The sequence below is a fragment of the Trichosurus vulpecula genome, chromosome 2 (assembly GCF_011100635.1).
Source record: "Trichosurus vulpecula isolate mTriVul1 chromosome 2, mTriVul1.pri, whole genome shotgun sequence".
Taxonomy (NCBI): Eukaryota; Metazoa; Chordata; class Mammalia; order Diprotodontia; family Phalangeridae; genus Trichosurus; species Trichosurus vulpecula.
The window spans coordinates 356,402,714-356,417,601 of NC_050574.1; the positions used below are offsets into that span (position 1 = coordinate 356,402,714).

Here is a 14,888-nt window from a genome sequence, read left to right on the forward strand (position 1 = left end):
TCAAGCTTACTGAAGTTGATTTATTTTGTATATATTGCACGATTTCAAAGTAGTGTGGTATGGCATGTTAAACTTCCATTCGGGTCTCCCTATGTCTCTCTTTTGCCTTGGTTCAGGTGAACTAGTATAGTCTTGGATTGGACTAGCTTCAGCTAAACCTGAGTCTATGATTTTTTGAGCTATTTTAAAAATACTTTGGAAAAATCTGACATTTGTGGAAGTAAATCTTTTAACTGTGTGTGCACATCTGTCTGTCTGTCTGTGATTAATCTATGATCTATGTACCCCTCCCCCTGTCTATCATCTGTCTATCTGTCCCTGTAATTCTATTTTCTTTTCAATCCAGATTGTCCTCACTTGACTCTTATCAATGGCATTAAAAAAGCTATTTGCTAGACTGCTTACCAAAAATTATAATCTAGATTATCATCCGTTGTTTTTACAGTTTTCTTACTTATTTAAAAACCACTACCACCACCATCACTACCACCACCACCGCAACCAAATAACAATTTAATTCTTCTGATGAAAATAGGTAAAGTGAACAGGTAGGCTAAGAAACCTTCAGTAGTTTCCCCTTCCTACTAAACTGTATTACTTTCCAATCTTGTTCTACCTCTTGCCAAAGCTCTACATTTGGATACACTATCTTTCATGCCTGGAATACACTTCTTCCACATCTTTGTCTATTCATATCGTTTCCCTTCCATTTCACTTTTGAATTCTTCTAATGGTTAGGACGTTTTTTTCTTTACATTAAGCTTAAATCTGTTTCTTTGTATTGTTCAGCCATTTGGCTTAGTTCTGTGTTGTGGGGCCAACTAGGAACAAATCTAGTCATCCTTCTAAAAAGCTTAAGTGGTTTTTTATTGTCTCTAGGATGGAATACAAAATTCTTTGTCTAACATTAAACAAAACAAACCTTCACAGTCGAACTCTCAACTACCTTTCAAATCCTTCTTTATATTAGACCTCTTCACAAATGCTGCATTCCAGTCAAAAAGGGCTTCTCTCATTGTTCACATCATTACATCATCTGCTTCTGCACAGGTGCCCCCCCACAACCCTGCCCCCCCCTCCCATGTCTACAAATCACTCCTTCCTCATTTCTGCCCCTTAGAATCCTTAAGTGTTTCTGAAAGCACAGCTCAGATGCCACTTCGATCCATTTTACCACCTAGTGGCCTTATTCCATCCCTGGACAAAGAACCCATTATTCCTAAAAATCTCTGATCAATTCCCCTTTTCATCTAAAAGTGATCTCTTACTCTTCTCATTACATATGTATTTATAAGATAGTAGGTCATACTTAACCTCTCTTATGAAACTAATCATATTCTAATTACCATAAATATTGTAATTAGTTATCTCATTCTGTATAAAAAAACAGTCGTCCAAAATTTGAATGGGCTTGTTCAAAAGACCAGCGCTCAATGATTAGTGACTGGAAGAGCACTCATCAGGGGTTATAGATTGGAGGTTCTTCTTCAGCCGCAGTTGGGATTGTTTAATTCTGAGGTTTCTTTTGATTTTGAGATTTTATATTTCTGTGGTATCTTTATTTATATCATATCCCTTCTCCATTCCATTCACATTGACCTGTAAATTGCATGAGAACAAAGAGCATTATATCTTATCTGAACATTTTATTTTCTCTGTGCTTAGAATGGTGCTTTGTATCTGAAGGGGGTCTGAGCCAAATTAAAATGCAGTTAGGAAATATTTAACAAAATGAATAAAAACACAAAACCACAAAGATACTGTTAATTTATGATTTTTAAAGTCAATTCATGGCCTGTAGGGATCCATTTGCTCTCCCCAGGAACTTCAAAAATATTTTTGTTTGAGTTTGTGTCATATTTTAGATAATTTGTGTGTATGTTCCATTCCTCTTAAACATTTGCTACACCCTTATGAATGCTTCTTCATCTTTGTATCACTGGTACTCAAATCTAGTCACATACACATATAAGATGCTTAATATTTGGCAAAATATTTATTGAAAGAGATTTAATATATCTGTAAGTGTCAACATAAGATAAGAGCAAAATATTAGTAATGGATTTCCCTATGGTTCTATGTTCCTCTATCATGCCAATGTTGGCAATTATGTGCTTTGACTATCTTATTCTTGAGAGTAGTTCTTTTAGCTTTGTGCATAGACCCCCTTGAGAAGTCTGTTGATTTCTGTTCTGTTGTGAGCTCATTATTTATTTCAGCTCCAAGCATCCAAGATTTCTTTTGTTTGAATATTGCTTCTTTCACTAAATATTAGATATTCTTTAAATATTCTTTCACTATCAACTAGCCTAGTGAGTTAAATGTCATTGTCTGTTGGCCAGCCTTCTGATGATGACCCTCTTGAAATTCACTAGGTTTTCTCCTGCAAACATAGACAAATATTTTGTTTCACCTGTACTTGAAACTCTTCCAGTTTGATATCAGATCTACTTAACTTGGTATTTTCTGGCAGAGCCTTCCAGAAGCCAGTCTTCCTCCATCCCATTGCAGTAGGACTTTAGTGTATCATGGATTACAATGAACAGTATTTTATCAAGTCAGTTTTTACATGCACACAAAAGAGTAATACAAGACAAATCTGAGTTTTCAATTTAATTTTTAAAACATTTTATAATAGATATTTTTCTGAATAAAAAGGTATTTTGAAATGTACAGAGCAAATAAATTCATTTTTGTAATATGCCAAATATGAAAAACATCAGTACGTAATGAAAGCGGGGGGGGGGAAATGCAGATGAGAAATTCATTTATATCTGGTTAAGAATGATAGCATTTATATAGCATTTTAAAGTGAAGTGCCTTACATATATTATCTCATGATCCTCACAGCAACTCTGTGTGGTAGGTGCTATTATTACCCTCATTTTGCCGATGAAGAAGCCAAGGCTGAGAGATGTTAAATCCCTTTTCCAGGGTCCAACGAGGCTAGTTAGTATCAGAGACAGGGTTTGAACTTTGCCTTTCCTAGCTCCAGATCCAGTATTGTATCCACTGCGCCATCTAGCTGCCACAGATGATCCCTGCAGGTAGAACCTGTCACATTTTTGAAGTTAAGATGCTGTTAGACCCAATGCAGTGGATGGTTTATGACTGCCATTGTGCTTTAGTTTCTGTTGATCAGAAGAGTAAAACTAAGGAACATTTGTATTCTTTTAGAGAACAAAGTAAGGAAAAATAGCAAATAGAGAAATTAAGAGTTGGTTAGCCTTATGGAAAACATCTTTTTGCATTTGTGTATCAATTGGAAGATTTGAGAAAAAAGTAATGAGCCCTTTAGCCATCTTAGGACAAAATGCATTTAATCTATAGAAGCTCTTTTCTGGCAAAAGAATTGGAAATTGAAGGGATGCTCATCAATTGGACAATGACTGAACAAATTGTGGTATGTGATTTTGATGAAATATTATCATGCTGTAAGAAATGATGAGCAAGATGCTCTCAGAAAAAACCTGGAAAGACATGAGCTGACTCAAAGTGAAATGTACTGTGTACAAAGTAACAGCAATATTGTAAAATGATCAACTGTGAATGACTTAGCTATCCTTAGCTATACAGTCATCCAAGACAACTCTAAAGGACTTATCATGAAAAATGCCATCCATCTCCAGGGAAAGAACTGATGGTGTTTGAATAAAGATTGAAGCATACTTTTTTTTTTTTACTTTATTTTTCTTGAGCTTTTTTTTTTTTTTGGTCTTTCTTTTACAGCATGACTTGTGGAAATGTTCTATATAACTATGCATGTATAACCTATAGAAAATTTCTTGCCTTCTCAATGGGAGGGGTGGAGAGGGAGGAAGATAGAGAATTTAGAACCCAAAGGTTTAAAAATGAATGTTTAAAATAGTTTTTACATGTAACTGGGGGAAATAAAATACTAAATAAAAAAGAAAAATGCATTTATTAGAGATATTTAGAAATGATTTGCTAAATTCATGACTTCACTTTTTCCCTCAAGCCCAAGTTTTACAAGTTTATAGCATTTTTCCTTTGAGTTACTTGTTTATCACCAAGCTTGAGGCATTTTTAGAATGTGCTGTTTTATCTCAGATAACACTTTACTTTCAAAAGATTTGGATATAGTTTTATGCTTCCCAATGACCAACTGAAGTAAAATAATAGCAGATCAGTATGATTTAAGAGTGTTTGAAATGACAGAAACTTTAAGACTAGACTGAGAATATGTGGGGCTGGAGGTGGAGATATGTGTAGCATACTTTTTAAGTATCACTTTCAAGGATTGTAGATTATATGAATTATGCAGATATGGAACAGGATAAATGACAAGTTTGAGTTTTTTTTCTCACAGATTTTAGCAAGATCTTTTTTTTTTCTTTTCCTTTTTCTCCTTTTCCTCCTCCTCCTTCTTCTTCTCCTTCTTCCCTTTTCTTTCTCCCTCTACCTCTCTTTATCTCTATGTTTCTGTCTCTCTCTCTCTCTTACACACACATCTCCAGTATTGAATATAAAATCATATTTTGGGCATTCAAAGCCCTCTAAAACCTATCCCTTTGTACTCTCCCTTTGCTCTTCGATCCAGTGACACTGGCCTCCTGGCTGTTCCACCAACAGGCATTCCATGTCCCAGCTCCAGGACATTTCTCTGGCTGTATCTCATGCTTGGAATGCTCTTCCTCTTCATCTCTTCTTCCTGACTTCTTGGCTTTTTTTGAGACCCATCTAAAAATCTCACCTTCTACAGGAAACATTTCCTCATGATCTTTAATTATCAACATTATTTTCAACTGAAAGCACATTACTTTATACGATTTTAGTCTAGTTAGATGTATCAAAGGTGGAAAAAATGAGAAAAAAAAAGAAAAAAGGAATTGTGGAAAATAGCATACATCAGAAGATTTGGACCCTAGATCTATTCTTGATTCTTTGTAAGCAATGTGTTATGGAAGATAGCATTGCACTTGGAGTCAGGAGACATAGGTATGAATGCTAGCTCTGAAATTTATTAGTTATTACAGTGGACACTAAGGTTTTTTGAGACCCAGTTTTCTCATTTACAAATAATGCAGTAATAGTAAAAAGTGCTATTCACAGAATTGTTGTGAGGAAACTAAATGTTTTGTTGTTGTTGTTCAAGTCATGTCTGATTCTTTGTCATCCTGTGGACAATAACATGCCAGGGTCTTCTGTCCTCTACTATCTCTCAAAGTCTGTCCAAGCTCGTGTTCACTGTTTCCCTGACATCCTCCACCATCCCTTTCTCCTTTTACTTTTGGTTTTTCCCAACATCATGATCTTTTCCAATGAGTCCTGTCTTCTTGTTAGTAGCCAAAATATTTAAGCTTCAGCTGCAGTATTTGACCTTCCAGTGAATAATCTGAATCAATTTCTTTAAGTATTGACTGATTTGATCTCCTTGCTGTATAAGGGATTCTACAGCACCACAATTGAAAGCGTCTATTCAGCAGCACTCAACTTTCCTTATAGTCCAGCTTTTACAGCCATACGTTGCTACTGGAAGAACCATAGCTTTGACTATACAGATCTTTGTTGGTATGGTATTTAGCTGTTGTTACTATCCTATAATGTAAAATTTTAGTTTAAACCCATGTTCAGATTTAAAGTATAAATCATAGAAGTCTTTCTGCATGTTACTGTTTTTTCCCTCATTCTAATAATGTGAATAATAATGAAATAATTATAGGAAAATTTTTCTAGAGAGTAATTGAAGAAGCACTTGATTTTAAGGCACCTTTTGGGGGAATGGTTTTGAATAAATGCAGTGATCATGTGGTGAGATTAGTGTCATCTTATGTTGTATTTTTTTAAGTATACAATGCTTGAAATTGACTTAGAAGCTTAATTAATAGAGATTCTTTGACATCAGATATCTGGTAAAGTTTAAGATGATGCCTCAGAATGTGTCTTGATTTTTTTAAAACATATATCTATTGTACTGATAGAAATTTTAAACAAAAGTGGTTAAAATTGTTTTGGCATATGATTGTGGAAAAAGTAAAATTAAAAAAAGGTGGCCTTAATCAGCTAACAAGCATTTATTAGGAGCTTACTATTTGCTGTGTGCTGTGCTAAGCCTTGGGGCAGCTAGGTGGTACAGTGGATCAAGTGTGGGGCCTGGAGTTAGAAAGATCTTAGTTCAAATACAGCCTCAGACATTTACTAGTTGTGTGAACCTGGACAAGTCATTTAAACTTGTTTGCTTCAGTTTCCTCATCTACAAAGTGAGCTGAAGAAGAACATGGCAAAACATTCCATTGTCTTTGCCAAGAAAACCCCAAATGGAGTCAGGAAGAGTCAAACACAACTGATACAACCTAACAACGATAACATGCTGAGCCTTTAGGATACCAAAAAAGGCAAAACCATGTTACTTGCTGTCAAGGAGCTCATGTTCTAATGGGTCACAATAGGTATAGAATTATGTATATACAAGAATATGCAATGTAAAAGGGGCGTAATCTAAGGAAAGGCTCTAGCAAGGGCACTGGAGAAGGAGGAGAGAATGTCAACTGGAAAGGACTTCCTCCAGAAGTTGGGATCTTGAAAGATGCTGGGGAATCTAGGTGGTCCAATTCTGGACATGGGCAACAGCCAGTAAAAAGGCGTGGAGTTGAGAGATTTAGTGTTGTGATCAGGGAACAGTTAGAAGTCCAGAGTTACTGGGTAAAGTACATGGAGAGAGAAGTAAAGTATAAGAAAGCTGGAAAGGTAGGAAGGGGCCAGGTCATGAAGGACTCTGAATGCCAAATAGAAAAATTTATATTTTATTATGAAAGGTAATAGATCACTGCTAGAGTTTATTGAGTAGAGAGATGATGTGAGTAGGCCTGCACTTAAGGAAAATCCCTTGCCAGGTGAATAAGGATGTATTGGAGTTGTAGGAGATTTAAGTAAAGGCCATTGAGTTTGACAGTTAAGAGATCATCCTTAACTTTGTAGATAGCACTTTTGATGAGATTAGATGCAATATTGGTGAGAGTTTTAGAAGTGAATGAGAAGCCCGGAAGTTTAGTCAGGAAGGGGAAGACATATAAGATAACTTATACTGATATTAGAGGGAGTGCTGGAGTAGATAGGATAGGTGGGGATTAAGATAGGCTGGGGTGGAGGTGGGGAGGGGGCACCGGAGGCGTGTGTAGATCTTTGCAAAAAGGTGGAGATGATGACGATTCTGGGCAGATGCTTTGTTAAAGAAAATAAGAAAATGATTTTGCTTCAGTTTGGAAAATAAGGGAATTAAAAATATTTGGGGACTAGGATAAGAAGGTTGTAGTATAAGATGGTTGGTTAATTTCCTGATGATAAAATCATAGGTCTAGAGTCGGAAGGGCCCTTGGAGGTCATGTCATCTAGCCCCTCATTATAAAGATAAGACAACTGAGGCCCAGAGACAAGAAGAGACTTGCACATGGTTGTGCAGTAGTAAATGGAGAAGCCAGGGTTTGCATCACAGCACTCTTGTCTCCATACTTGGGTCTCCATTGTGCTGTGCAACCTCCCTTTTCATTTGATGATCTTTTCACCTCTTTCCAGATGGACTGGAATACTCCAAGCTCAAAGTAGAAGTTTGGTTACACACACACACACACACACACACACACACACACACACACACGTATTTATTTGTGTATATATGTGCATATATACACACATGCATATGTACATATATACAAATACACATATGGGTGTATATTTAAAATATTAGAATGTGATGGATATGTCAGTTGTCACAGAAATAGATAACCTAGTTCACTAAAAATAAAAGATTGAGAGCCCCAAATTATTGCTAAAATGTATGTAAACCATAAAAGTAGGCAGCCAATCAAGTCATTTTGTAAAATATTATGTTTATAAATTTTGGTGATTTGCAGTTTTTTAGAAGAGCAAAAGCAGTAAATGGAAATTTTTGTGGCCCCAAAGAAAGTGCAATTTTGTTATTTGGGATAAATTATCTCTACTGCCAACCCTTTTAAGATATGCCTTGAAGGAAATATTTTGGAATTACTAGATCTCAGCATTTTTCAACTTTATTCCAAACATTTAGATGGCTAGAATACTGATCTAAAATGTCAAAGCCCTTCTCCTGGTAAGTGGAGTAGAAGGAGAGATTAAGAAATGAAATAAAAATTAAAAGCGCTTTTATATTGAACTTTGGCTAAAGTGTTTTGGTGGTAAAAATAGAGCTAACCTGGGTTTCCAAGGTATTGTTGGTTTTCTAATACTACATATGTACTCATTCCCAAGCAGAGGGCACCACTGGCATCTTTATCTGGATTAAGTGTTTATAATTTTTTTCCCTTGTTTGTTTTCTTTTGCCACATAACTTCAGATTAATATATGAATAGCTGAATTTTAAAATATGAATTACTCTATTTCATTTCTTCCCTCTTCCTTTCAGGCGGAATCTCACCAAACTGTCCCTCATCTTTAGTCACATGTTGGCAGAAATCAAGGCAATCTTTCCTAATGGACAATTCCAAGGGGATAACTTTCGTATCACAAAAGCAGATGCTGCTGAATTCTGGAGAAAGTTTTTTGGAGACAAGTAAGTATTATCCATTCATATTATTCAAACATATCACTGAAGAAAGTTTTTTTTAAAGCACTTACAGGCTTTGATTTAATATGGCATTTTGAGCCTTAATATAAGTAACCCTAATAAAGTGAAGCTTACTAGCCAGATTAATTTTATTTAAAAATATTTTGTTTCATTTTTCCTGAATTGCATTTGAGGATATATTTATTATTAAGAAGTAAATGTCTTAGTCACACACACTTAGTCACTTAGTCATGGACGTGATTACCGTAGGTAATTTGACTAAATTCATTAAATTTTAACTTTGCTTCTTCAGAAGACTTCTTATGTTGAACATTACTTATAGTTAGTGTATACTATGCAGTTTCTGTTGTGTAAAGAGAAAATATTAACATAATTTGAAATCAAATATCCTTTTCTAGGCAGTAATAAGGAATTTTCTTTGACAGCTAAATTCATTCTGCTTCCTTTTCTTTTTCATCCTTAGATGTTAAAAAAGCAAGAAGCAAATACCCTTTTGAGTTTATCTCCCAGAAGTGTTAGGACAGCTTTGATTCAAAAAGTAACGTAGCCTTACATGGCCCAGCAGTTAGCTATTTCTTGCCTAGATTATAATACTTTTTCTGTGCTCTCAGTATTTATTATCATTTCTTGTCTTAGCATCCAATAATTATTCCAGCCCTAAACTTGACTGTTAGATTTTAAGTAAATGCATTACAAAAATCCTGTTACATCGTTTAGGTAATTATTTTTCAATTGATGATTCTGTGAAAGTAAACAATTGATTCAGTTCAGTTCAACAAACAGGTGCTTACTCTATGTAGGATACCTGGCTTTCACAAGTTATTTGCAAGATATGTCACAGTTAAAGACAAAATGATTCCCATTTTGTATTCCTAGGATAAGATTTATATGATGGAATAGTTTTTGTGGCACAAGAAAAGGACCTTTACTAATAGATTTTGATGAGCTGGGGGTTGGGGAAGTAGCATACTTCCTAAGAAGATTTTGCTTATTTTTTATTCTTAGAATCAGTGAACATACCTTATTTGGGATACTTTAGACACTGATGTAATCTTAATATTTGCCAGTGTATACAAGATCCTAAAAATTAACATGTCTAAAATAATCTGAGATTTGTTTATCCATTCTGTTGTTTTAGAAATATCTTATTTGTCTCTAGAAAGAGGTTTGTAAACCTACTTAGAAAGGTAAGCAGAACAGTTTTACATAATAATCCAGGAAGCTAGAAGAGACTAAGAGAGATGGTTTGTTTGTTAATATGCTTGAGAATGGTAAAATTTTCCTGGACAGTTTTTTCAGTCATTCAGTAGAAATATATTAAGCACTGCTAAGTGGCAGACAGCGCAAGTCCCTGGGGAATAGAGATACAGAAGTGAAAATGCTGATGGAATTCATGCTTTTTAAATCTCTTCTCTAAGACTCCTTTTAGAATGCTGTGTTATATCAGTATACTTAAGCCTAAGCTACAAAATCATCTAAGATTTTGTTTTGAATCTTTAATAAAATGGTGACCATTTAAACAATTTTTAAATTTACCCTTAATTTTTAGATTGTGGTTTTTTTAAGCATGTTGATCATTACTGTGTAAAAATGTAAAAATCTACCCAACAATTTTGTAAAAGGGACGTTATATTTGTTTTGATAATAATCTTCTGTCAGTTTAAGGAGCGGTCATGGGTTTTGTTTATCTTGCCCCGGAAACATAAAAATTAGAATAAGATATTGAAATAAAAAATTAATTAATTTCACAATGAATGCTAGAGTGAGCAAAAAAATATTTTCTAACCTGGATGCCGTCATTATCATCACAACCAGCAGTTATATAGCACCTACTAGCAAAGGCACTGTGCTAATAAGTAAACATTTTACCCATATTATCTAATTTGATTCTCGCAGCAACCCTGTGAGATATAAGCTATTAGTATTCCAGTTTTAGAGTTGAGGAAACTGAGGCAAACAGAGATTAAATGACCTGTCCAAAATCACACAGGTAGTAAATGTCTGAGGCTGGATTTGAACTCAGTTCTTCCTGACTCCAGGCCCAGCATTCTTATGTACTGCACTGCATAAAAAATTGGCAGAAAGAAAAGAAATAAAAGCTGAATCCCATCTGGTATCCTTTTAGTACCAAAGAAAAAAAATCTCTTTATGTCAGTTATATCAAGGTTCAGATAGTCAAGAGAGGAAAAATCTTGCAGATGTAATTATATGCAGATCTAATTATAGTAGCAGAACACTGAGACAGTTACTTTCCTAGAAAATCTCTTAAAGGGATGACCTCACTCAGAGAATATATCCAGAATGGTCACCCCTTGAGAATATACTGATTCCTGAAGGAGTATAAAGGAAGGAGGCAAATCCTGTAATTTAGGGTCCTGTTCTTTTTAATAGATCTTGATAAAATGTTTGAGCCTACTTTTGAAGTTCCATACTGGGTGTGAAGTTCCACTATTGATATGGAGAGCTGCCATAGCAATATGGCACACTGTTTCAGTGAATAGAATATGTAATAGGTTTTTGGCCCAACTGGCCTACTCAAGGCAGTACTTTTGAAATCAGGTAACCTGGAACCTGGATTTTGCTGTTGTTTTTTTTCTCCACATGTCCATAATAAGTCATTTAGCTTTCTTGGTCTCAGTGCCTCATTTGTAAACTGAGTGGAATTGGACAGGATCGGAGGAGGCCTGTTACCTGGTAGCTAAAAATGAAGTTTTAAAATGAAGTTTTGTCATACTTAAAAATGTGAAAGAAACGTTCTTAGCTCATAGGTAGTACACAAATAGGAACAAGTGGCAGGCCATTTGTCCAACCCCTGGACTAGGTGACCTCTAAGATCCTTTCTTGCTCTAAATCTTGACTCCCATGATGTCCCACCTTGGTGCTTTTGAATTGTTACCTTCTCTCCTTCTCATCCCCTTCCCCTTGGAATATTATTGTTCTTTCTTCCTCCTTTTGGAACCCCTGGATTCAAGTCTCAGCTCATGTCCTACTCTTTGAAAAGGCTTTTCTTCATATTTCCTTAGTTTTCAGTGTAAACCAGCCCCCTCCCCTCTTGAAATTACTTCAATACTGTATGTAGTTGTGTGAGTTGTAAGTGTGTTGTATTTCCTCTCCCAGTTAAATGTAAATTCCTTGTGGACAGGGTCTTTTGTATTTGTGTCCCTTCATGCCTAATATACCACCTTAAACCTTACTAAACTCTTGCTAATTGATTACAAGGCTTGGAAAATATTGAGGCCTACTTATAATACAACATTGTCTAATGCTGAGGGTAGTGGGGATGTGTTGAGTTTCCATTCTATTTCAAAATGTTTCCATAATTTATTCTCAGACCTTCCAGAAACTAAAAGTTGAATCCTCCTTACATGTTACTCTACTTTCCATAAGTGTTGCCTTTTACGTTATTCTTACTCCCATTCAAACTGAGAGGTTTTCCTAATGTAGAGGAACCCAGTTGATTCAATCAACATGCAAACAAAATATACAAATCAAGCTATATACAGGATAAATAGTAAATAATTAATATAAGGAAGGTGCTAGAATTTAGGAAAGGCTTTCTATAAAAGATGAGAATTTAATTGGGACTTAAAAGAAAACAGGGAAGTCAGTAGATGGAATTGAGGAGGGAGGCTATTCTAGGTGTGGAGGACAGCTGGGGTGGGGGGGGGTAGGGGGAACCTCCCCCAAATGCCCAGAGCTGAGAGGAGTATCTTGTCCATGGAATAATTAGGATGTTGAATTAAGCCATCAGCTAAGACAGATTGGCCCAGAAGAATTTTGCCTCTGTTTTGGTATACTTAACAAAAATTGCAATAATTTTTAGTTGAAAATTTTTATTCTGTACGAGACCCATTATGTCATGACGTGTTGCTCTGAGATTATTAACCCTACATATAAGAAGACCTCCTCTTAAAATTTAAGAAAGCTCTTACAACAAATATCTGGATGACCTTCTTCGAAACAAAACCAGCAGTCTAAGTTTGTATAAGTTTGCCAGGAGCAAAGTAAAAAAAAGTGTTTTTCAAGAGATAGTTTCCTTTCTTATGTAGAAAATACTCTCTTGAAATGAATCTGCTGATTCATTGTTTAGGGCTACTGGAACTGAAAAATCCTTTTTGAAATCTTATGTCTCAGGTATCTATTAGATAAGTGGATATACCACCTAGTCAAATGGGAGTTTGTTGAAAGACCAATCAGAACAAAAAGCTCATTTTACGTCTGTGTCCTATAGTCAGTTCTGTTTGAGGAAGCCACTTTATCTCTCTGAAACACTTTCCTTTCTGGGATAAGAGCCAGTTTTAAGCACCCTCTATGCCCTGTCCTACGTAATTCTTTAGGAAGAACTCAGTACCAAGCATGAAAATTACTGACCATTTGCCTCATTGACACCTTTAAAAAGAATGAACTCTTTGATATTAATTACCAGCATCTCATGAAGCTCGGACAGGCAGTGTGACTTATTCAAGGTTGTTTGGTGGAGTGGAAACCTTGATTTGTGCCTCACCCCTTCTACTGGCCTTGGGCAAAGTCATTTAACCTCTGTGCTTCTCAATTTTTGAGTTTAGTAAAATACCAGTTAGACCAAATGACCTGCAAGATTCTTTCTAGCTCCAAGAACTTTACATTTTAAGCACCACGCTTACCACTTTGCAGTAGAACTAAGAGACCCTTAAGAAAAAGCTTTTTTTTTCTTTTTTAAATCAGCAAATATTTACTAATAGCCTACTGTTAAGAGAGATGTGGTACTCTTTACTCTTAAATCTCAGGCCATTTCCTCCAGTCTCCTCAGCCCTTTATAATTGTTCCTAAGTTGAGACTTAATACTCTTTTGAGCTCAGGAGTTCTGAGCTAGTATACTGAAGACTAATTGGAATCCACACTCAGTTTGGCACTGACATGGTAAGCCCCTGGGAGTTGAGGGTCAAAGGCAGGGGAGACCAAGGTGCTCGAAGTTAAATAAATAAGCCTCGCTTGGAAATGGAGCCGGTCGAAACTTTCCTGGAGATCAGCAGGACCTATGAGTGGCAACTGCATTTCTAACCTGGGCAGGATAGGAAGACAGTTGCAAACCAAAATGAAACAAAAAAGAGCCTACTATTGGGGTACGAATGGGAAAAGAAACCCATAAAATCGTCCTCAATAAATTTTTCACATTGTGGGAAAACTCATTTTTTAAACATTCAAAACTTAGGTTTTCTTAGCTCGAAGTTATGATGGTAAGGTGGGGAGAGAATGGAGGAGGAGGCCTGAAAGTAAACAGGAAAAAGAAATTGTATTGTTAAGTGTGAATAGTGCCAATATGTGGTCTGTAAAAACAGTAATTTAAAATCTAGTGTGCTTGAGCCCAAGAATCAAGGACTCATTGTCCAAAATTTAGAGCACTTACATTGAATGAGAATGCCACATTTAATGTGATTATACATTTTGAGCATGACATTCATATTTTTTAAGTAACCCAGTTAGGGCAGTCCCTGAGTACTTTGGCTAATTATGATAAATATTTAGGTGCCAAGTTTGACGTTAAGAATTTATCTGAATAAGCATAGAGATTTTGAGGACTGAGAAGATTTATGTGCCTATTGTTGGACAAGTCATTAATGAGTTCAGGCTCTTGAATCATACCAAATCTCAATGACCATTTTTATATTAATTGCCGCTGATGATATTGGGCTTTATCTGTAGGGCTGAGATTCCCTAATTACCTCATACATTTCTAAACTTCATCCGTATATGTTAATAAGTAGGTGAAAATAAGGTCATGACTATGGAAAGCTATTGAACTACTTCTAGCTCAGTTCAGTGTTTCATCTCTTAATTTCCTGTGGAAGTGGTACTTCCCCACATTGGTTTCCTGTGTATTCCTTTCATTTTTAATAATAATAAAGGAGCTATCACTTTCTTTAATTTCTTTGTAGGTGAGATTTATTTCCTTAGAAAATAAACCAGACTAGTTTTATCACTGGGCAAATCTTAGTAGATTTACATTTTAGCATATTGTCTAAGTTGACTTGATGGAGAATATAATAGGAATTAAGATAGCTAGTGAGACTAGATGGTGTGGTCTAGGGTAAAGGGCATTGCGAATAAGGTAGAAAATGTAGCTAGCAGTCTCAAATCTATTTACCTGTGTGACCTTGGGCAAATTATTTATCCTTTCTGGGCTTTAGTTTATTCATCTATAAGGATTATTAGTTGGGCTTTCTAAGGACCTTTCCAACTTTCTGAGCTGAAATAATAGATTTCTTTCATTTCTAGAGCTCTCCATCTGATCTGTAAATTTTGTCAGTGGAGATTTAAGAAGCAAAATGTGTAAATGATAACGATATTA

At 35.6% G+C, this 14,888-nt stretch overlaps 1 protein-coding gene across 3 annotated transcripts in view; it reads left to right on the forward strand.

Annotated features, from left to right (window-relative positions):
• CBLB (Cbl proto-oncogene B) overlaps window positions 1-14,888 on the forward strand; it is a 229,127-nt gene that overhangs the window by 85,057 nt on the left and 129,182 nt on the right. For all 3 annotated transcript variants that reach the window (XM_036745974.1, XM_036745975.1, XM_036745976.1), the window contains exon 4: window positions 8,399-8,545. In XM_036745974.1, coding sequence (XP_036601869.1) covers window positions 8,399-8,545 — 147 coding nt within the window. The remainder of the gene's footprint in view (window positions 1-8,398; window positions 8,546-14,888) is intronic.